This window comes from Agelaius phoeniceus, chromosome 3, assembly GCF_051311805.1.
Source record: "Agelaius phoeniceus isolate bAgePho1 chromosome 3, bAgePho1.hap1, whole genome shotgun sequence".
NCBI lineage: Eukaryota > Metazoa > Chordata > Aves > Passeriformes > Icteridae > Agelaius > Agelaius phoeniceus.
Window position 1 is genome coordinate 94,963,909 of NC_135267.1, and position 24,334 is coordinate 94,988,242.

Sequence of the window (24,334 nt, forward strand, 5' to 3'; positions counted from 1 at the left end):
ATTTGTAGGGCTGGGAACCTGCCTTTGTAAGGTCCATTGTGTTTCCTTCAGGATAAAGAGAAACTGGAAATCTGCAAGCTGAATGATCCTCCGTCAGCAGAGACAGTAAAGGACATGATCAAATATGCCAGGAACGTGATTGAGGAATTCAGGCGAGCCAAACACTACAAATATATCCTTTGTCTTACCCTGACTCCACTGGTGTGTGACCTAAAAATCTTGCCTGCTGGGCTTCAGAAGTACATGCAGGAGAAATACTGTGACCAGTAGAAATTAAACTTATCTCTGTGTTCTTTGTGGCTGAAGGCATTATCAGCTAATTGTATAATGAGAGGCCATCGAGTTATTGCGTTCCTTGACTTCTTCCTACCCCCCAGTGAATTACTGGAGATCTGTGAACTCAGCCTGGACAAGATGGGTGCAGTGTTTGAGGACAGTAATGTTTATATGTTACATATGATGTACCAGGCAATGGGTGTCTGTCTCTACGTGCAGGACTGGGAAGGTGCGCTGTGTTACGGGCAAAAAATTATCAGACCCTACAGGTAAAAATGACAGACTTTTTTTTTTTAATGCTCTAATTAGTAATCTGAACAATTAAGACAAGTTTGTGCAGGGATCAGTTCTCTCAGTATATATTGTATAAGCATTCTACCCATCATACCACTACTCAAAAAGGAATATTTAAATGCCAGGACAGTGTCTGTTACTGTCAGAATGTGGTCTGCAATATACAGTAGGACTGACTTAGAAATCCTTGCTTTGGGTTCTCAAAATAATTTTGTATCACCTTGGGTGCTGTGATAATTCTGCTTAGCTGGATAAATGCTGGTTTCTAAAATATCATTTTTTTCTAAGGAAGGGCTTCAAACTTCATCTGCAGCCAGCGTTTTGTACAAGGCAATGGAGGCAAAGCCTGTGTTGCTGTCAGCCCGCCGCAGTCTCCCAGTCCTCTCTGTCTGCAGCAGCCCGGTGTGCTTGGCTGCAGGAGAGCAGAGCCGCGTCCCAGGGCTGGGGCCGAGCAGCAGAGGGAGCTGCAGCCGAGCTCGGCTCCTGCGCCTGGAGCTCTGGGTCCAGCCCCATGTCCCTGATCCTGCTGCCCTAGCGCTGGAGGCGTGGGAGAATGCCCAGGCTGAAGCCCTGCGTGGGGCAAGGCAGCTCACAGCCTCTGCAGGAGCTATGAACACTGTTTCTGATCAAATTCTCTGGTTTGCAGCAGGGAGCCCGTGGTGAGGGCCAGGCAGTTACGCTGGCTGTGTCTGGTCCTGCCGTGAATCTCCCAGAGTCTCGTCTTGAGACGTGACTCTTGCCAGCTGGGGGGAGCACAAGAAAAGCTCTCCCTTTGGAACAGATGCCAACATAAAGTCACAGATCACTTGGCAGAGAGCAGTGATACAAAGAAGGAGCCAACATTCCCCCTCCGGGGGCTCAGTATTATTTATCTTCCCTGGGACTTGCCCAGCTCCTCTGGCTCTGAGCCTGGCATTCCAGGTCAGCTCTGCCGAGGCGGGCTGTGCCTGCTCAGTGTGTGTGAGCACAGGCTGCCATGTGTGCCCTGCGCACTGCGGAGGGCCCCTCGCTTTCCAGCCCACCAACCATTGTGGAACACACAGAGCCACTGCTGCGGGTGCAGGGTGGCTCCAAAAACTCATCACAATGCAGGCTCTCTCTGTAGCTGGCTAGATTAAATCTAGTGGCAGAAAGTCATTGCCATCTGACAGCTGTTCAGAGGCATATGGTAGTTTCAGTCCAATTCCCAGCTGACAGGCATCCCCATCCCAGACACAATTGGCACGGGCTCTTGGCAGTCACGGCAGAGGGGATGAGCGCTGAATGGGCAGGGGCACCGAGAGGCAGCTTCCTGCCCCATGAGAGGGGAACAGCACTGGGAAAATGCTACGAAACTGCCAAAGTTGATGAAGCTGCATTTCTTTCTCTCTTGCAGTAAACATTATCCCTCCTACTCGCTGAATGTTGCCTCCATGTGGCTGAAGTTAGGGAGACTGTACATGGCGCTGAAGAACAGGACGGCTGGAGTGAAAGCCCTGAAGAGGGTATTTACTGCCTGGTTTCTCCATTAATAACACCAGTTCAGCCATTGAAACACTGTGTGCTTCTCTGTCAGTGAGCCTGGCGTGGTAGGAAATGCACCATGTGTTAATATATTCGGTCACGGGAATTTTGGCTCAGATTTGGTTTTTCTAGAGATGGAGGATAGGTCTGCTCTTGGGTGCCTTTTCACAGTGGGCTCATACTGCAGCAGCTGGAGTGAGAATTATGCTTAAACATTTGCTCTGAGTTCTTTACTGAGCTAGAGCTGCACTGGTGTAAATGAAGCAGAACCCTATCTTCCCCTCATTTGCTGGGTAAGGACAGGAAAAATGCTTGGCTCTTATAAAAGGCACATAGTGTTTCATTGAAGTCTGTGATTTCTATATCCAACTTAAACTAGGCATGCTTTTGATGGTTATTTGTTCTGGAACCAATCGATTTTTACATAGCTGAAGGGAATTCAATGCATCTGGTAATGCTGAAATTGGCAAATACAGCATTTTGGTTTTATGTTTTTCTTCACCCCTTTTTTTTAGTCTGTACCTTATTCTTTAGTTTTTTATTCTGCTATTTTTTATTAGTCTATACTATGTTTCTTGACTCTTTTCCCCTATTGTTGTTGGACAGAAATTTATTTTAGTTTCTTAAGCATCAGTGACTACTGTAGCATATAATGACTCAGTGTGGAATGTCACAATGTATTTATTTCTTCTTGCTTTTAGATGCTGGCAAGTTTTAGCCAGCAAATAACAGCACCATCCAACCATGGTGAAAGATGCTAGAAGGATATATGCTCTAAAATTTAACTGTTACCTAGTTTGAAGTTGGCATAGGTTTTCCTTCACTGTGGTGTTAAACCCTTGAGTAGAAATGGGAATTGTGCCAGTAGGAGCACGGGATGGGGGGTAGGGAACTGTGAGGTAAATTTGTTGGCATAGTTAGTTTCCTAACACAAACATTTTCTAGTGACTCACTTCCAAAAGCTGTCTACAGGAACTGCCCAAAGTTATCCCAGCCTCTGATGTTTGGGATTTAGTGCAAAAGCAAACCCATTGTTCCCTGTCAGTTTGTGAGCAGCTCATCCAGAAGGTCCTCCTTTCTTTTTCAGGCAGGAGGAGGGGTGGGGTCATTTCTCGCTGCTGAGGTGGAACCAAAAGCCCTTGCTGTACTGGCTTAACAAATACAAGAGCATAAAAGTTTCCCAAGGATGAAATGACCAAATGCTCAGAGGGCCAGGATACTGCGATTCCTTGCTCTGTCTTAGCTCCCTTGATTTGTAACCATTCTCAGACTTACAGTGAACTTTCTTCCCATTTCTCTCTAGTGTAGCCTTTTATCACTTATTTTCTCAAGGGGAAATCTTGCCCTGGCACACACTCCAGGGCAGGAGAGGTGCCAGTCAGGGGTTTGGCTGCCTGCAGCATTCCCCCTCGGGCCTGGAGCAGGTGAAACACCAGGGAGCTGGGCACAGCAGCCTCTGTCCGAATCTTATGGGAAATCACTTCTGCCTAAGTTGTTGCTTCCTTCCTAAAGCATTGACAGCCCCTGGAAGGAGCAGAGGGTTTACAACTCAAGTTTGAAATGCCTCAGCATTACTCCTGCACTAGGCCTGTATGTCTGGCACAGCTCAAGGATAAATTGGTAGGAGCAGAGCTGGCTCTGATACTGGCTAAGTCCTCTGCTGGAATATTACCCACCACACTTGCAGTTTTCTGTCCTGGAGCTGGTGGCATTCAAAGTAGTTTTGTCAGGAATATAATTTTGAAAGGTGCTTTGGGCTCCTTTAAGATCAAAGATGTATTCTCTGAATATAAAACCTTTATTACTTAGTTTTGAATTTCATTTTATTTCCCACTGGGTTTATGACTACAAGGGGACAAAAAGTAGCTAGAGGTGTCAGACTGCTTCAAACCTCTAAAGAGAGTATTTATAGCCTGGTGTTATATATGAATCAATTGTGTGAATATTTTTTTTTCTTTTCATAGGCAATTGCTATCATGGAAGTAGCACATGGGAAAGATCATCCATACATTTCAGAGATCAAAAAGGAATTAGAGGACCACTGAGCCTTTGAATCTATGCAATCCTTCAAACCTTTATTAAAAAGCCTTGTTATGGAAACCTTCAGGAGCGCTTTGAAAAGCGGTAGAGTATGAACACAGCTCTGTCCTATAATTGGAATGACAAACACACGTAGGCCTAGCTTCCACACATCTACAATTGCCTTTTTTATTTTTTTTTTTAAGGAAGCAGCCATGGTTTCTTAAAGGTTATGCCTTTTGATGGCTCATGTGCAGAAATGGCCATTTTTTTCTTTAGGGGTGTTAGTGTGCATCTTATTTGTGTAAACTAAATAAAGTGGTCTTGGCCCCTCTTGATTCCTGTTGTGCACTTAAGTGGGTGCAATAAGTTTTGTGATATGTACTTTTGCCCAAATAGTTTTGCTTAATCTGACAAATTAGCAAAAGCCCTGCTTTTTCTGTTGTGGTTTGGTACACGTTTCCTTTTTTTCTTGCATCATTTTTATTTGCAGTGGCTTAACTGAGAGAGAGGGGAAATGGGGTGATGAATTATGTACATTTCACAGCATTGCCACCAATGTTCCCTCAACCAGTTAATCTGCAGGTCAATCACTGCTCCTGGCAGATGAGGATTCATCACAGAAAAGACCTAGAGCTCAATTTGTCTTGTACAGAAAATACTGACACCTATGTTGGAGCTTGAAGGCTTGCACAAGACATGAACTATGCAACTTCTGGCTTTTTACACTCCTTTACAAGTTAAAGTGAGTTATTGCAGAGGAGAGCTCATATTTCCTTACAGCCATACCTTCACCTCCAGTGGATTACAACTACTGTAAATAATATGTTAGCAATTATTTTTAAGAGAGGGACACGAACACTTTCTGAGGAAAAAGTCCAGGACTTAGCTTTCTCTACCCATATACAAAACAAGAGAATTTTTTCCCCCTCCATTCAGATCAATGGCAAGAGTGTACTTTTAAGGATGGGGAAAGAAAAGTGTGTAGCTATAAACTTCTAGCATCAAAATTGAAAATGGTGTACAATAAAATTACCTGCCTCTTTACTGTTTTCAGTTTATAAAGTATGATGAGAAAGAACACATCACCCTTAAGAACTTCATTGTATTTTCCTTCTTGTAAGCACTGCTCTGAAAATAAAACTGCTAGAACAAGGGTTTGTCAGCTCATTTTGCTGAAATCTTTCATTGCTCTCCAGCCAGCAGTTGTTGCTGGAGTATATAAAACTGCACCAGATCTACAATTCCAGAAAGCCAAAGCCATTTAACTACAGCCAAGCCTAGGAAGAGGGCACTAGCTGACTATTTTTATCCTAACTTTGTCTTGTCAAATAAACTCTTGTCCTGGGAAATAATACCTTTATTTCAGCAAGTCTGTCCAGAGCCCACACCACACTTCAATACCAAAGAATTGGATTAGCTGAACATGAGGCACCAGTGGGAGCCTTGCCCCTGTGAAACTAGGATTACTATTTGCAGAAGGTTATTCAAAGCTCACTGTGGCCCTGGCTGTGCCTATCAGTTTAACATGGGAAACCAACTCAAGCAGTGTAGGTGCAAATACAAAACCCTTAAGCTGATAGAGACAAGAACACAAACATTGTTTTCCTTGAAAAAAATGGTTTATTGTATACTGTGAATATGAGGGACAGCCTTACCAAAAAAACCTTAGTGACTGAAGACATTCTCACATTTGCAAAAGCATATAAGAAACTATTTACACAAAGGCAGTGAAAGGGGTAAAAAAATTATTGCAGTCAATTAATGCTGATAGAACTTTTTATAATAAAAAGAGAAAGAAAAGAAGCAGTGCAAAAATACTGTCAAAAGTAATCAGTTCTATACACAAGATAAAACTGACAAGCATAAGCTTATGTACTGATATGAATAATACATTAGAATATAAAATAACATGCATAGATTTTTATTTTTTTAAAGGCTTTTAATAGCATAGAATAATTCTGCCATTCAGCCCTAACAGGAGGGGTTGGGGGCAGGAAGGGCACATAACTGATGTCTCATTTTTCTACAAAATGTGTACATACAATGAGGTGGTGAGATCAGATCACTGTGTTGTGCTAAACTGTCAGGTACAGAATTACAGAACAAATAAAACCAGAGGCATCACAATACTGCAGTAAAACAGGACAGTAAAATCCAGTGACATAAAACTTAAACATGTTATCTCATTTACCACATTCCACACAATAACATATGGGAATATTACAGTCATCTGCATGTGTAAACTTTTTCCTTTGTAAAATAACAAAAGAAAGGTACTTTACTAGTGAGGAAAAAATGTTATCTGTATGGAGCAACCTCAACAGGTTGCTCCATACAGATAACAGGATAAACATCCTATTACCAGTGTTTCTGGTACTACAGATTTGCTTTCTTTTAAAGACCAAGCAGAAGCAAGAAAATACTTTTTTTACCATACACAAAGAGGAAGTTTTTATACATTACATCTCTAAGTTACGGAACTCACCAGCACAGGACATTGTGAAGGCCAGAGGAATAAATGGCTTCTAAAGAGAAGGCAATGTGATTCATGGAAGAGGATCCATCAGGAGGTACTACACACAGGGAGCAGGATACAGCTTTGGCCACAGGAAGCCCTGAAAGTTTGCTGCCAGGTGCACCAGAGGGGCTGAGCACCCTTTTCTAGACACATCCCTATTTCTTCCTCAACTACCAGCCACTGTCTAAGTCAGGGAGTGTCCCCCAGCCTGACATGGAAACAGTTTGTGGGAAGCATTGCTTTTCTGCCTCCCTGCCTAATCTAGGAGCACTACCCCTGAAATACCTGGAACTGACTGCCCAGCCACTGAGAATCAGTGGCAGTCCTTCCCTTGCTGTTATATAGTGCTGGAATTCTCCAGAGGAAGCTACTATTTTCAGTGATTTCCAGTTCACTCTCTGCAGGCAAAGTCCTGTTGTTAAAGCATGTGGGAAACTCTCAGTGAGGGTGCACAGAAAGCACAGACAACAAACCTTCAAAGAAATGCCAGCCAAAACAGCTGAGAGAAACCAATGGAACTGTAATCTAAGATACTCCAAAAACACTGACTAAATTTGTTTACTTTAAATATTTACATAAACACTGCTATTTTTGACCTGTGCACTGTTTTGTTTCAAATCTAACAATAGTTTATTTATGGTTAATACCTCCATCTTGTTTTGCCCCACAGCCATCTGTTCCCTTCCTCAAATCCCCAATCCCTGGAAGCAGCTGCATGTATAATGTCCTTCTCTCTAAAGACTTAGATGGCATCTATAGCTCCCTTAGCACCAGATCCTATAAGAAAACCACTCTAGAAGGCTAAGAGTGAGCTGGGGACAACTGTTTTTGGGGTTTGGACTTGTAGCCTTTTTCTTACTGGCATCAAAACCTAGCCCAAACTCGATATGCCTTGAAGTATATATCAGCAGCTTTGTATTCATTTTGCAGAAGGGTGGTCAAAGGCTGTTTTCATGCAGTCCTTCCTCTCATGGCCAGCTCAGGAATTTGCTCCTGCAATGTGATGCAGGCCTTTATTACCTGCAGTGGCTGTCACTCTAGCATTTTTTTACCCGCTAAGACAAGCAGCAAAATTTAACTCAGACCTCCCTCAGTGATGCACGAGAGCTGCTACAGCAGAGATCAGCCTGATGATTCCACTTTCTGAGCACACAGACCACAAACTGTTAGTGAGGCTGACAACAGCTAATTCAGTCATCACCTACTCCCAGGAGACCAGTGGGAAGTCAGCTGTTGGAAATGCAGCGTTGTCAGAGTTAGCTCTGCTCAATTTTCCCTAGAGATTTCTGTGCTATATCCAAGTACAAGGCTGCCCATCAACATTTCTTTTAGAGTTGCTTGTGGACTACACAGACATAGCAAGTATTGGATCAAAACATAATGTCCTGGCTGACATGACAAGCACTGTTGAAGCACTTAGGTTGGAAAAGAATGAGTAAGTCTATGTTTTGCCATTTGCATTTCTGTTTGTTTACAAGAAAGAAATTTTAAAACCCCCAGCTTTTGAAATCATGCAAATATTTAATAATATTTGTAGCTGAGGCAGCTGATTTAAATAAGTAGAACAGAAATGCTCTTCAATATACTTCAAGGACTGTGCTGGCAATAGGTTGAGTAAGGTCTCAGAGATGTGTCCTTTGCCAGCTAAAATTAGTTTAGGGAACTTCTGATAAGGCTGAGCATTTAGGATCCCTGTATGCCTATACAGGAAAATGTTTGTGGGCACAAGCTTCATCTTTCCTCAGGTAGTAAAGGACAAGAGGTGCCTAAACAAGCCTTTGTAGGACCTGAAACAAGTAGGACCTGAGCAGCTGATGTCCACCATCCTCCAGTGTGACTGATGGGGGACAGAAACAGGATCCCCAGAGCATGCAGCAGCATCACAGCTCAGCTGTCATCTCTCCCATCCCTGCTCTAACAATGGGAAGCATGAAATGCTCAGACCATAACTTTAACCAAAAAGCCAATGCAAGCACCTCAATACTACAGTTGGTAAGAGTTTAAATTAAAAAGGAAAAAGTTGTTAAATACAGATGAAGAGTGTACTAAAAGAAAAATAGACACAATGGATGCCCAAGCCAGACTTACTCATCTGCTGCAAGTTCTCTCTTGGAAAGCATCCGGGAGTGTAGGCTGAACATGCCAGACTGCAAGGTGGGTGCCCTGGGAGAAAACTGCCTGTGTCAAAATTCTGTTCATTGATGAATCATTGTGAGATTTTCAATCCAGACTTTACTCCAAATGGATGAAACCGGTCTCAAACAACTGTCAGGCTTTGATGTTAAAAAACATGCAACACAACAAACAGCAACTCCAAACTGTCCTTTTCTCCTCAAGGGTTCTGCTGTTTAAAGGTCTGTGGGACAGAAATTTAACAGCACTGTTGCTTTAAGGCCCATGTGTTCATTCCTGCTATGACTAAGAAAATTGGATGCAAAATGCATTTTCCTGTCACTCCCTAAAGGTTAGGAAATACTGCCCAAGCAATTTTGGCCTGATAAAACTACAACAGGTTCAAAGTGAGAAGGTTCATTTTTTCCCTTACAAAACTGTACCACGTTTCAACCATAAAACATCAGCATGCTGAGGGCTGCTTGTAAGCTGGGATGGAAAAGAACCTCTGAAGACATGCACCAGCCCAATTCACTTAGGATATTAACAGATCTAGTCAAGATAAAATCTAGCAGGGAAAAATACATTGAAGTCAGATGAAAGGAAAAGTTTAAAATTACCATTCTTTGACAATGAAAAGGAAAAAGTGACTCACATTGGCCTCTATCTACCATACCAGCCACATTAGGAGTTAATTGGAAATGACTGCTTACCACATGGCCACTTATTTGGCTCATTAATAGGCACTGACTTAATTTGGAAAGGATTTTTAGTGCCTTTTCCTAATTAATGTTTTTCTAAGACACCTATGATGCATCTTTGCATAAAAAAACATTTGCTTAATTTTCTTCCCTTCAAACACAGCTCTTCACACTCTCTTATGCAATAACTTTCCTGTGCTCACTGTAGCAGCAGAAATACACATTGCAGCCAAGAGCAGCTGAATAATAACACATAGGAACAGATTCTTTTCCCTCCTGATTTTCTACTTCTCACATCCAAGTGGAGCAATGGGACTTGACAGCTCTGAGTTCAAACTTAATTCATCATTAGGAAATTATTCAAAAAGTTATAACGAGATAACTAATTTAATACGCTTTGCTTCAAGGTTTATTCCTTGGCTTTTTTCCCAGATATAAAGCATCTCTCTGCAATTATCATGCAGATGCTGCTGAAAAGACTGTAAATGGTTGCTGCTAATTTAACAAGAGATATGTTGGCACTGGCAGAAAAAAAATTAGAGAAAAACTGAAGTTGACTGAAAGCTCAACTGATCCCTGAAAAGAACATGGTCAAGCTATTAAAGCAAAACAATTCCTCTCCATTTGTTGGTGGTTACAAGTCTTCACCAGAGACTTTGTCATCATGTCAGGCCTGTATTGCAGAGCACCAATTCAACACAGTGCAGTTTTAAATACATTCAAGAAACATTCTGGTACAGAACCTTGGCTTAAGCTCCCCACTAATTTTAGTTCCTTTAGTGCTGAAATTAAAAGTCCTTGTAGGCTTAGGCCTTTGTACATTCACCAAGGTTTGGAGGTGGGGATGAAATAGAAAAGCAACAGTAGGATTAAAATATTAGAAGTATCTGGGGAAGGGATACCAAGAAAGGTGATTTCACCACAACAAAGTAACTGCAATGCATCACATGCCCTGAGAGGCTGTGAAATCGTTACCCTTGAGAATTCCAAAAGTGGATGTGACCCTGGACAAGCCTATCCAAGTTTAAAGTCACCAGTGGGGTGAGTGGGGCTGAGTCCAGAGACCTCCAAGGCACCCCTCTAGCCTGATTCCTTCTCTAACATCCAACAATAGCTCACACGTGAAGACTAAGGCAACTGGAGATGCCTAATTTAAATGAGATTCCTTGTCTGCAGAGGGTGAGCCTCAAGGCAATAATACTTTCAGTGTAATTTGTGGGAAGGTGCTTGATTTGGGTTTTTTTCCAGATACTTTTGGTTGAAAATGCTCCGCTGTTAAACTCTCAGACCACCAGAGTTATTGGAAAGAGTCATTCACTGACTTCAGCCTGCTGGAGGTCACTGCACTTCACCCTACATTGCTTCTTATGATTCCCTTCAAGGGTTGCACACAGCCAGCAAAAAGCTTCCTTAAAAAGATACAATAGTGATTTTTTTCAAGGACTCGTCTAAAACCGTAATTCTTGTGGAATTTGAAGAGTTTAGCACCCAAAACTCTCTGTCCTCACAATGTCCTGTGCTCGAGCCCTCTGTAACGTGCCTGGCTGCACGTGCAGAGCTCAGGTCTCCCTGCTGTGCACCCTCAGCTTCCACTCACACAGAGCTGTAGCTGACATCTAGCAGGTCTTGCTTTTACCAGAGAAGCCACACACTGGGTCCAGAAGGTCCTTACGTGAAAAAAGCCTACTGCCAAATAACTGTAGGTTTCAGAAGCTGTGTAGCAAAATAAAAGCCAGCAAACTACCTTTACAAAGGATTGCTTTCCTTACAGACATGTTACAATGCAGACCAGTCATGTCAAATGTGGTTCACTTTGAAGGTCACTATAAGTTTCATGAGTTATGAAAGTAATTCAAAAGTTATTCCAAGAAAAATAAATTATATCTTGTATAAAATAATCCATGGGAGACTAGTAAAGAACCATCATTCCTTACTTTCAAGACAACTTTAAAAAGTGCAATATAAGCACACAGTGTTGTCAAGGCAGTTCTCCTTGTTCATCAGTAAGGTTCAGTCAGATCCACAATGCTGGGTCTGGGATGTTTGAAAAGATTAAATAAGTCTCGAGTTTTGCAGGAATTGTATGAGCACTTGATAGACAAATTTGTACTGGGCTATGGTCTGGATCATAAACACTCTCTGCTCCCGCAGGTGTCTCAGCATCACAGGAACATCCATTTTCTGTAAAGCAAAGGGGGAAAAAAGCAAAAGGATGTGTATTCATTAAATCAAACAATCACTGTCTCAAATATCAGTTAGCTGACACAGGGAACTATACTATATTTATAGAAGACAAAGTTTCTGTGGACAAAATTAAATGCACAGGCAAAGATACAGATCCTTTCACTGAAGGGCAAGAGAACTCACTGCCACCAAAAGATCCAGAAACTCCAACATCTTTATCTGCCACAGCCAAGTGTATGCTAGCAAATAGTGCTCCGGGAGAAATAGGTCTGTAAAGTGAAACAAGGACCCAATATCCACAATATGTGTTTTGCAGACTCCAGGCCAGCATCAGTTTGTTGCCACCTACTGAATATCCACTGGGACATATTAGGGGTTCTCCAAGAAGGCATCTTCCACCTTAGTTTCACCCAAAAGAAACTCACTTGTGTGCCCTGAAAATGCTCTGCAACAGGAACTAAAGTCCAGTAAGTAGATAAGGATAAGGAAAGATAAGGATAAGGAAAGATAAGAAAAGCCACTGGGAAGGCACAGCACTAACCCCATTAAGCAGGCACAGGCAGCCTATAATGGTCTGAACTCAAAACCAAATGAGTTCTGTGAAACAGAGGCCCATGAGCTGAAGCGTTAGAAATCACTGCACATTTCATTAGGATGCTATCATCAGATTTCTGGCATTTAGGAAGCCAGAAACCTATGATGCTGTTGTGTTTTATCTGTTACAACAGGTACACAAGGAGCTATTGAGAAGTTGTTGAGCCATGAAGCTCAGCCTGCTAGGCTCAAATTCAAGCAGCGTGTAATGTGAGCCAAGCTGAGGAACACAAACCTTCTATGGCAGCAGTAAAAAACGTGAGCACTAAGACACACAACTGGTTTTGGGGAAGCTCTTAAGCAAGTCAAGATATAAAACTGAAGAGCAGCGACCCTATCAGGCAACATAAACTGCACTTTGTAATGCCTGCTTGCAGAAACACCAAGAGGAGCTTAGCAAGTCTTTTGACTGAGATTGCTGCTAAGCCTTGGAGCCCCAGCTGAGCATGGAATCTGCTTCCAGGGACATCTGAAGTTTCCTGGAAAGTTTAAAATAAAAGTCACGCTGCATATCCATTTCTGTCCATATATAAAAAACTCAGAATCTCCATTCCATGTAAACAAGTATTAACTCATAGGCTATCACTTTCTGAAAACAAGGCCAAATATTCTGCCACATACCCCAACAAGCTGTTATAAAAGGACATCTCTAGAGAGTTAACGAGTGTAAATATTTGAGATGAGTAATGTCATATTATTATCAAACAGGTGCAAAGAAAAATGGAAGCTCTTTCCAGTTAACTTGGCTAACTTGGAGAAGGCCTCCCTGTGGACTCAGATGCTGATGAAATGGTCCGTGCTGAGCAGAGTCATGTGGAACCTGATCTCACCTGAACAACTGTAACAAAAATGCAGGCCAGCCTTGACCTGCACATAATGTTCTTCTCTCAGGTTTTCATTAGCTTTTAGTGGGCACACAGTGATCCATGCACCTCCTCAAAATGGAGATGGCTTTGCCCTCTCTCAGAAATGGAAGAAAACCCCATCCTGCCTATTTAGTCTCACTATTTATAGCCAGCTTAGTATTTGATTCCAGGTAAGGAGAATCCCTAAATTCACCTTCATTACCATGTACATGTCAAAAAAAAAGAAAAAAAAATACACCTAATACTTTGCTAAGCTGGGACTTGCAAACAGAACTGAAATGCTACTTATTTCTGCCTCCCAAATCAAAGCTCTCCCATGTGAAAGCATGCTGCAGATGCACTCATGAGTTAATGTCCCAGTGCCAAGTCTGGACTAAAAGTTGATAGAGCAGGTTCTCAATTACTTTCTCATACTATGTGTCTACAGCAGTAAGGATGTAATGATGTGACATTTACTTGCCATGCAGCAGCTACTGAAACTCTATCCCTGCAATGAGATACAGCTTTGGACTCAACCAGCCATTGCCCAGAAGCCACAGTGACTGAAGCTGTACAGAATTTGATTAAACATGACTTTTTACCTGAACCTGAAACCTCAGGCTCAAGAGTTCTGGTTTCTGTTCCAGCACTGCTGCAGGTTTTTCAAAATGCTCTTCATCAAAATTTTCAAACTCCCTCATGATTTTTCTTCACTGCTAAAATGTTAATACATTTACTTGCTAGAACACTTCTGTGAAAACCAGTTCCTAAGACTAAAACATTTTAAGTGAGGAATAATTTTATTTCAAGAAAAAACCCCAACCAATTCTAGTAAAAAATAAACAAATGAAAAGGAAGTCCTCTTTGCAGAATCTGTCACAAACTGAAAACATACTGTCAAGATTTTTAATACTTTTTTAAAATTAGGTTTTAACACATCAAAAACATTAGCTTGGTACAATCTAGAGAAATGAAGTCCTTAATGAAAATTGTATTTATTGTTAATGATGATTTTCATTATTAATCAAGACAAAAGAATGCTTTAATTAAGGGACATCAGTGAAATCCCTTATTATTGAGCACTACCATCAGGGCCTAGTGAAGTTGATGAAAGCTCATATGAATGATGTCAAGGCTCACCCCCATGCTTAGATGTTGAGGTGCCAAAGCTACTCTTTGCCCAAGGGGTGACTTCTGTAAACCACAGACTGACTTCTGTAAACAGAGGTGGCCAGACCCTGTTGCACAACCCTTAGAGTTTGCTTCTGTGCACATATAGAGGGTGCTGTAAAGCTACACTGATGCTCACAAGCAATTCAGGATGGCTCTTTTAACTCTCCAGCTTTCCTCTGGAAAAGAAAGCAGAAATTTCGTGGCTGCCATGTGAACAACAGAAGCAGTCACTTCCATGTGTCAGTGCATAAGGAAAAGTCAAGCAGGGCCAAGAGTTGGAGCCATTGCCCCACACTGGAGCAGCTACTGAGCAGCAGTCAGCACTGGGAGCTGCTGGATTCCCAAACCACATCCCCATGGGCCTTTTCTTGGCCAGGATACCTCCTCTTTTCCCTTTCTACCCCAAATATAAAGCAAAAGAACAAAGTGTCACCTGTGACATATATCTACAGGACAGCTTCACCTTCAGTGAGGCCCAAGCAGAGTTGGAGATTTGTCCCAGCTGATCTGAGCCCAGGATCTGTAGGGGTTTTGTAACTCCAGAATGATGAGCTGCTGGAGTTCTCAGTCTTCCCTGAACTCACCCAGTGGCTGATTATTGGAAGGGGCAGATGATATATGTCTGTTTGTCACTCTTACTGCATTCTTATCTCTACAAGCAGCTTTGGTCTTAGAGCATTTTCTTTGGCAAGAGAAACCCCTGGTTTCCACAGCTGTCATGCAAACTGTGTGGCACACTGTTAGTCAAGATGTGATGCTCCTCCTAAACCGTTTCCCAGTGACAGATGAAAATTAGGTTGTTACCCATGGTTGCTCTACTGGGGCACTTGTTCCTAACTCCAGACTGTGTAACTCATAATGCTGGCTGCAACCCTAAAGCCCTATTCCCCACAGGAATACATAAATACACTTATTCTTAAAACACAGTTAAGTTTCATTCCTGGTGCGATTACAAGAGAGAGGAAGGAGCCCAAGGAGAGAACTTAGAGAGCAGAAAACTTCCTTTAAAAGAGCAAGACATTATTCTCTAGCCTCTCTCAGGTAGTGCTCGTAAACACACTGTCTCTAGTCTTTTAATTAAATACAGGTATGGATTAGACTAAATTCTTAAAAGAGGGAAGAAGGCCCTAACTTTGAATATATTAAAATAATTCTAATAAAAAAATAATATCAACTATACAGAAAACTACAGCAAGTAACCTGCCATGGGGAATCTTTGCCCATCACATTTAAGGTCCTTGTCCTGCTCACAGAGGTAACAGAAAGAAAGCACTTCAATGCCTTTTAATTTCAACCTGAGGAATGTAGCCAGTTAGGCAAGGGATAAGCTGGGGGTTTGCAAAGGAAGCTGACTTACTTCATTATGCTCCAAGCAGCCAATCATGAGCTCTGTCAGGATGACCACGCCGGTCCTGCCCACGCCGGCACTGCAGTGCACCACGATGGGAGGGTTGCAGGTGTTGCTGCTGTCCAGCACGCTGTTGGTGTGCCGACGCACCGACTGGATCTCCTCCAGGTAAGCTGCAAGGGGAAAAGCAGGCAAGGCTGCAAACATCTACATCTCTAAATGTAAAAATTAGGAGGGGAGGGGGAAAGAGTGTGGAAAAGTTCTTCTCTGTCAAAGTGGCAATAACTTACATTTTTTACAACATAATAATTATCTTGGCCAGGGTGCACTGAGCAGCACTACATCCAGCAAGTAGCAGCTGGGTGTCAATTATTACTTGGGAGTCTGCTCCTTTAAATTAAATAGTTCTTTTAAAAAATTAAATTCTGTTTTCCCCCTTGCAAATCTCCAGGTCCCCTAAGCAGATGATTCTAGACATTACTTACAGCAATTCCTGCTATTAACAGGCTGGGATCAAAACAACAGCTAAGTCCCATTGAAACTACTGCCTGTCAAAGCCAGTATCACATGGGAAGCAAGCGTCCATCTGCCCTGTTTCCTCTCTTCCTTCTCTCTTCTAGACTCTGACAGAATCTTCCCCCCCTCTCTCTGCTCAGGGTTTGTTTCTCAATAGCTACAAGCCCTTCTGGGAGATCACTGCTTTGTTTTCCCTGAAGCCATTTGTAGAAAGCTAGGGGCTCAGGAACAGCTGCCTTGTGTGGCTGTCCTAGCATCATTCAACACATCCTGCTGTCAGACCACGCTGAGAACCTCACATGCTGAAAGCTCACTTGGCTTCCCAGCACTCCAAGTGGGAAGTGAGACTTGAGCCAAGCTCTCCTGTTCCGACCCTTGGTGTCAGGGCACTGCAGCCCCAGCTGTCCTCTCCCCACAGGCAGGATGGGGCTGGAGCCCTACCAACGTCAGAAAAGCTGCATTTCAATGCACACAGGGAAATGGGACTCCAAGTGGTGGCAAACAATGGGAGAGAGGAAATGGGGACAATCAGGTTCCAATTACTGCCATGCCCAAACACAGCTACAGGGTACGAGAAACAAAGTATGAAACAAACAAGGAATTGGGCAATAGCTTTTCCTTAAGACAGATTCCCTGGTACTCTTTTGCTGAAGCTGAAATGACATTTTTTATTTTTTGCCTTGGTGACAGATCTGGGGAAAGGAGGATGCAGTATTTACATGCAGTGTGTACCACGCAAAGGAGAATGCATCACTTAAAGACTGGAGCTATGGCAAAACTGAAGAGGAGCTAATGGATCTTCCTGAGAGAGGCCTTGGCTGCCACAGAGCAACACTGCAGCTGCAAAGCTTTCAGGAACTAACATGACAGGCATCTCCAACACATCAGTACACCATGTACAGAACTCCTTCAGTGGTAATTTAAAGATTTCTGCATCATTCCCCACTGTACTGCCAGAGATGTGTCTTTAGTTAAATACTAGTTGAATTCCTGTTACTTAATATGGGAGTGCTTATTACTTGGTAAGAATCAGGAAGTGTTATTGACACATTACAGATGAATATAATTGCTGTATTTTCAGAAAAGCATATGCCAGGACCATATGTAATTGGGGAGGCCCTTGAGCATTGCCTGGGTACCTGTGGTTACAAGGGTGGCACTGCATGTGTGATAGAGCCCTCTGCTCTCTTGCAAAAAGTAAAACTGGAGGAGATGCACCTTATTTCAATAGCAACTGATCCTCTCACTCAGACCTTTCTAATCACATTTGTGTACAGCCTATTATCTCCTGCATTCATTAAGTAGTTAGGAAATGGCAGTAAGTTATACCAACAGATCAACCAACCGAAGTACCCCATTAATTATAATTTCCTGAGTTTTTGGCACTGCTGCTGCCTTGGATTTTTCCTCCTGCTAATCACTTTAGTTCCTACCTCTGGAATATCACTTTTTCTTTTTTTTCCTCCAAATTGCAGCAAAGTATAACCTAGTTGAGGCCTGTGTATAGCACAGCAACCACCTGATATCAGTCCCAGCTGTAACTAGGTACAGTGAACTGAATCCAGTGTAAGCAATCTTTTTCTTGATTTATCATGCAAAATAAAGGAATCTTACATAAAAAGCCTTGGACTTCTTCTGGACACCCATGGTCTGGCCAGTCAGTATACTGCAAATGCCACACTGTCCTCTCCTGCCCAGAGAGAAGATGCTTGACCTTCAGACCAGTAGTTGCAAAGCAGCCAGAGTCCGTGCGGAACTTGGTTGTCACCTTGAACTTCCCATAGGTGGCTGAGCTGTGCTTAGAGCCCAGTTTAGGCCAGTAACGATGGCTCTTACTTCTTCCTCCCTCCTTGATAACAAAACAAGACAAAAAGCCATTAGTTTCTGCAATTCTCTACAAACAAAGGGTGTAAATCTCTCTGGATAAACCAAATATTCTTATTTTAAAGCATTGGAAGAGTAAGGAGCATCCCACAAAGTTAAGAAAATACCCATTAAAACTCTCAGTCATATAATATTTTTAGGTGTAAAACTACTTGAAGATTCTTGTCTTGTGACAAAAGACAGCAGCTGCCTAAAACACCTTGGTAAATATTCTCCTCCTGGGGAAGACTCTCCTTTAATTAGAAGGAGAATCTCTTCAGCAGCTTTAAAGTGTCTGTTCTTGATCAGCCTTGGGAACTGGACAGTGACTTGATGTGCTCTGCTACTCCCTGTGTTTGCTGAAAGCAGCCAGGCACGAAGCCGAATGCGGTGTTAGTTAACAACATGTGCCAGTTTTTACAACATAGCACATAGTTCTTGGATTACAATAGGAATAACTGCTTTGCTTGGCATAAGAATAAAAAGTTGTGGGGTGCTTTTATTTGGGGGTTTTTTGCCTTTTTTTTTTTTCATGGACACTTCTATGGAAACAACAGCTTCTGTTCTCTATTCAGCTGATAAGAGTGATGGTATACAGAATTGGCCTTGGATGGTGTGGAAATCTCTGTCATTTTAACCAGGAGCAAGTTCAGTGCTCTCACATTCCAATGGAAACATCTTTGTTTGGCTTGGCCCAAGCAGAGGGAAGGAGGGCTCCTGCTTGTTTCACTTCAGCATTTGCCAAACTGAGTGTCAGGAAGTTAGGAAGTATAGTATGAGAGCAGTACAGGCATATGTTCAAACAGAGCCAGAGGAAAAGGGGATGTTGATACGAAAAACAGGTTACTGGAGTGGGAAGTGATGATAATAGGAGATTGGTTCACATCAGAAAGAACTATTCTGTGATTTCACATACCTCTTCAGCTGTGACCATGGCTATGACATTCACCCCCTGTTCCCACACCATCTGCCAGAAGTCATGGCATGTGTGTGGCAGGGGCCCTTGGGTAGCAATGTAGTGCCACTCCTCTCCACCTACAGTCACCTGGGAGAAAGGGAAAAAGAAACAACCAGTCAGTGCCTGAATTCTCAGCAGTGTCTGTGCCAGAACTGCCTTTTAAATAAAAGAACTACAGTGAAATCTTTACTTCTTTGTTTTTCTACTTTTGGTTAAAATTGTGAACAAAAATCATCATTTTGATAAGAGCAAATCTGACAAAACATAACCTTCAGTGCTAACCTTCAGCGCTTCCATGTCCTGTCTTGATGCCCATAACCATAAAGCTTTGGTCTAAATGCCCTCTTTCTTGCCATTGCATCTGGATCATACAGACAAAAAAAAAACCCAACAACCAACCAAATAAAAAATCTGTGGATTTTACTCACCTTGGGTTTTTCAGTTCAGAACCTGAAAACTACCACTGAGTAAATGCAGCACATCAAATGTCTTTCAAACACCATGATAAATTTAAAATAACCCAAAGCTGTAGTCATGTAAATCTATTTCCCAATACACAACTGGTTTACCAACCACATCTTACAGAAGTATTTGTGTATTTGCATGACAGGTAATGAAATTCTTTTCAAAGCATTAACACATAGATTTACAGACTGTAAATTCTGAAGTGGCCTGAATAGGGCCAGCATTGCCTTGCAGTTACCAAGTATAAAACACTGCTTCGTTTAACTGACAGATGCAGTTTAAAAAAAATCACTTTTGTATTAAAAAAAAATCATAATTTTATGACACAATTTGCTTCACATCAGAAAAAGCTTACAGAATCTTTTTTCTAACATTTTTGGTACAAAAACAAAGTGCTTTTAGAACTACTACATATCATTTCAAAAATATGTTTACCAGAAGAACCAGCCAAACTCATTATTTGGAAAGTTGAAATATTTTTCCTTCTTAGTCTAAGGCCTCCTAATTCTGTTTATTAGCCCAGAGCCACTTCTCCTGAAGTTATAAATCCCAGAGAAGAAGATTTACAACAAAAATGCTGACACATCCATAAATATCAATGTACTGGCAGACAACGCTACAAGGAACAATCAATAACTCTGACAGGTTCAACCACATACTGTGTTTGAGGTACAAGTCTTTGAATACATTCTCAGAAATAAAATCAATTTATTTATTAGTCAAACAACTGTTTATTAATCTGAGATGCTTGGGGTTCTACACCTGTAAATAACATAGTTTTTGTATGATAACAAGTTTCTCACTTCACTGAAAACTGTTTTACCCTCTACAACAGCTCCTTTTCTTTATTTCATACTATGCAGCATTTTCTTTTTTGAATGATGGTTAAAAACAGCAAGACCAAGGGTGCTAGACTTCTTAAGTTCTTGTACTAGATGATTAATACAGACTGCACAGCCCTGAGGAGTGCTAGTACAGCCTTACTGAGCTGTTTAAGTCAATACTGACCTGACACAGTCAGTCAGATGAAGTGCTCTTAAGAACCATGTGCATAGTCTTTATAAATTTAATTACTATTTTTCTCTTTGGTATAGATGATGACCTTTGTATCTTAACAGTAATGATCCATGGTAAATATGCAGAGAATTATTGTTAAACTGTGGGCCTTGCAGACCAAGCAGTGGGAGCTGGAATCCTCCAGGCATGGATCTTATCAGGATGACAGAGGAGTTTTCTTTGTCTACTGACTCCTGGTCCAAGCCTCCTGGCACATGACATGAAAGGCCCATAAATAGTCTGAAAGGAATGGGATGCCTGGAATGTTTACTGCATTCTAATGCCCTAACTGCAGGAAATTAAAAATTAAATATTGGGCTGAAAACACAGGCACACACTATGCTGCTGAGGTAAATTTCACAGATGCAATTTCACCTTCGAAGCAAAAGCACATCTGCTTGGCTTCTGAAAGCGCTGCTCCAAGTGCAGGAGGGAAACCCTGCCAAGGCCCTGTGTCAGGCATCAAAGCACTGCTGCCTGGTCCTGGGTGCTCCATGGACACAAGATGTGTCTGTGTCCAACAGCAACACACAAGAGAAAATGTGGGCCCAAAACTAGCCAGGGAAAATAGCATCCTTTAGGAATATCTTCTTTTTCTCCACCTACTATGAGGTAGAAATTTTGGGGCTCAGAAATTCATCATCATAGCAATGTCTGATTATGCAAAAACTCAGTATCTGCTTCCTACCAGGCTATGCAGAGAAGTGACAAACTTCCAGGATCCTGGTTCAGAAATTATTCAGATAAAAAATTCAGATTTGAATCACCAGGATTTAACACAGTAAATCACAGCCAAGGCCAGCAAACTCTCTTTAAACTTTAAAAAGGCTTTTACTCAAGGAAAATATTAATTTAACAGGATGTTTTATTCATTATTTTTGAATTATTTCTTTTTAATTTGGATTTTGACAATGAGAAAACACAGAAAATCCTCTCTTACAACAATATCTGTCATCTGATGCAGAGGATTTCTGTTACTTCTCTCAGGGTACAGTAAAGGCCAACAGAGGACTTTGCAAATACTGCTGGAAGCTTAAAGAAAAACAAGCATCTGCAGTCACTGGAGTATAGTTCACTGTTAAAACTGACCATGCTTGTAAAAACAGTCAGGTTGTATCTTTAATTATTTCTACATTGAATTAACAAGAAATCTGAATTTTCTTGTTCAAAACATAATTTGAAACATGAAGTTCAATGCAGTTCCCAGTCAGAGATGCAGGGATCTTGTTGGTAAGGTCAGTGCATACTTTAAAACATTGCTTTATCACGCTGCAGGTACTGGCGCTGATCTAATGCGTTCTCATGATGGTTGAGAAACATGGCACCTCTTTCTACACTAACCAGCAAAGTCCTTCCACAACAAGCTGGCAGAGGTGGGCACAAAAAAGCCAGGATGCCTCTCTAAATTGACTTCCCAGTCTCCAGCATCAAATCAACTTATGCATGTCAGTTGATAGGAGACTTTAGAGATGCCCACGGTGACACAAAAAGGTATAACAATGGACCCTAAACCTTTTCAGAAACCTTTTCCTGAGGTACAGAAGATGCTGCTGTGCAGCCAGAAACGCAAACAAAGCTTTAGCACACCTTCATTTGGCAAGCCAAACTCAAGGAAGCCTTTACCTTTATGTGTGAAGCATTGATGTAGCCTGTATTGTTTTCTTTGGTCGGCACCAGCTCCACTCGGTTCTCCTCGTAAGGAACGACCTCCCTGATGCGGTTGCGCTCCGTGTTTTCAGGCAGGGCAGCAGTGGTGAAGATCCCATCTGCCTTCTTCTTTGGAATCTGCTCGTATTCTGTAAACACCATCCCCTCCTCCAGCTTCCTCCTCAAGATTTTGCACTAGGATTTAACAGAAAGGACCACCAACCCATTAATGCTTCTGGGAACAGCATTCACCACTAGACCCATCCATCCATTCTTTGAATTCCAATACACAGCCACAGCATTCTCTCACTCACTTCTTCTGCAGTTATCTGAGGAAATATGACATACTTATTTCTACGAAGTGAAACCACTGGTAAATTTTACAATTTTACATTCCACCTCCACATTTTTGAAGACTGATAGCATAAAAGGCAAACCTGTGCTAAATAATCTTGGTGCAGTAAGAATTTCGGTATGAATATATGATTTCAACATAATAGATATTTTAATTTTTTTCCAGGAAAAAGATTGTACTGCAAGAAGTGTGATGTGGCCCACATTTTCAAAATACTGCCTAACTCACAAGGATGCAATGCCTGTCATTGAACACGATTCCACACAGAGACAAGGTGGAGGTGAAGTTCTACTCCCTGGGTACTAGACAACACAAGGCTGCAAATTTCTATCCAGAAAACCAGAAAGGTTCTTTGCAAATTTGCTTCTCAAATCTTAACAGCAGCAACTGTTTTTAATATCTGAAATTCCAGATACACACACACACCCGTGTGTGCAAACATCAGGAGGCAAACAACTTCTTTTTTTAAGAAATTAATCCCGTTAGAGACATTAACCAAACTCCTTATCTGTATCAGAACATGAAAGACAGTTTCTGTGGGTGAGCACTGCAGCATTTCACCCAACCAAGTGAAAAATGTGCAAAGTGTTATATTTACAGATTAATCTTGTATGACATTGTACAGTCAGGTGAAACACAACAACCTCCATTTTCACTGACTTCAGTAAATGTTCAAGACATTTGATTCTTTGCCTCCATTCAAAGACATACAGTGTTAGCCACAGACCTTTTGCATTAATGGCTCTGAAAACTTATAAGAGAATTTTTTTTCATATTTTAAATCAGATTTTAGTATTTTAGATACTTCATGCTGCTGGGAACAAAGAGAACAAACAAAATTTTGTGAGGCTCCATCTTACCCTCTCATCCATTGGCACCTTGGTGACTTCATCCTGGCTGTCCTCCGGCACTGGAACCCTAGCAACTGAGAGTCCGTTTAGTGCTGCCAACATCAAGGGCCTCTTCTGGGCCTCCAGGCCTGCCATCTTCTGCTTTTCTAGATTCTTTTGGCAAGAAAAGGCACGTTTTCATCTCTGTGTGATTATTTATAATGCCAGTAAAATGCTGGAATGTTTTTTTAATCTCCAAAATCTGCAACTCTCTGGCCAAGGAATGCAGATGATCACCATTAGCATCGTAAATTCAAATACAACCTCTATTCTTCCTGTTATTCCTCAAAGGCCTGCTCCTACATGAGCACAGAATTTTAATTTCAAAGAAGCAATCCCAGCATGTAATACAGTTTACATGCCATCAAAAGACACACAAATACAATCTCAAGCATTTTCCTGCAGACATTATGCTGGATGCAGGACACACAACGCATCACCCTTTTACGTTAAAGTAGCACTACTGAAGCCAAGATACCTGGGGCATCTTTTGAAAAGCAATAATTTCAATCTATAACAATAAACACTAAAACACAGGCCATTGTTTCTCTTCTGTGATGATAATGCTTAAAATGAGAAGTCTTCTGATGCACTTAGCTTTTATGGTGTTTCAAACAGCACCCATGATATATTCTGCACTAAAAACTGAGCTTGCATGTCCCAGAAACTGAACGCAATAGCAGCCAGGGAGGGATATTATTTATCATATTCATGAATCATATTATGGTATGACATGGCGAACCAGAGCATGAATTTTAAATTCATCCTGCTGCCTCCTCCTTATGCCACTGGGAGTTGAAGCATCAAAAAAGACAGAGCATCTCCAGAAGCACCCAAATTAGGAATATTTTATTCCATTTCCTTAACAGCTCTTTCTGCTGGATTTGGAAGGAGGAATAAGCAGAAGGGGTGCCTGGTTTTCAGCACATATGGAAGCTGTGGTCACCAGATGAGCCAAGCTCAGCTCCTAGAAACACATGATGGAACCTGAATGCCCTCAGACATATGCATATG

General features: G+C 41.7%; 2 protein-coding genes across 4 annotated transcripts in view; one reads left to right on the top strand and one right to left on the bottom strand.

Annotated features, from left to right (window-relative positions):
- SMYD2 (SET and MYND domain containing 2) overlaps window positions 1-5,248 on the top strand; it is a 29,010-nt gene extending 23,762 nt beyond the window's left edge. For all 3 annotated transcript variants that reach the window (XM_054629873.2, XM_077175902.1, XM_077175901.1), the window contains 4 exons: window positions 52-172; window positions 371-545; window positions 1,946-2,054; window positions 4,038-5,248. In XM_054629873.2, the coding sequence (XP_054485848.2) occupies window positions 52-172; window positions 371-545; window positions 1,946-2,054; window positions 4,038-4,118 (486 nt within the window). In that variant the 3' untranslated portion in view covers window positions 4,119-5,248. The remainder of the gene's footprint in view (window positions 1-51; window positions 173-370; window positions 546-1,945; window positions 2,055-4,037) is intronic.
- A 444-nt stretch (window positions 5,249-5,692) lies between these two features.
- The window catches only part of PTPN14 (protein tyrosine phosphatase non-receptor type 14), a 71,923-nt gene continuing 53,281 nt past the window's right edge, over window positions 5,693-24,334 (bottom strand). Inside the window, exons 14-19 of the mRNA XM_054630016.2 lie at window positions 23,291-23,434; window positions 22,052-22,270; window positions 18,866-18,994; window positions 17,701-17,935; window positions 15,580-15,743; window positions 5,693-11,607 (exon numbers count right to left, since the gene is read on the bottom strand). Of these exons, the coding sequence (XP_054485991.2) occupies window positions 11,479-11,607; window positions 15,580-15,743; window positions 17,701-17,935; window positions 18,866-18,994; window positions 22,052-22,270; window positions 23,291-23,434 (1,020 nt within the window). The 3' untranslated portion in view covers window positions 5,693-11,478. The remainder of the gene's footprint in view (window positions 11,608-15,579; window positions 15,744-17,700; window positions 17,936-18,865; window positions 18,995-22,051; window positions 22,271-23,290; window positions 23,435-24,334) is intronic.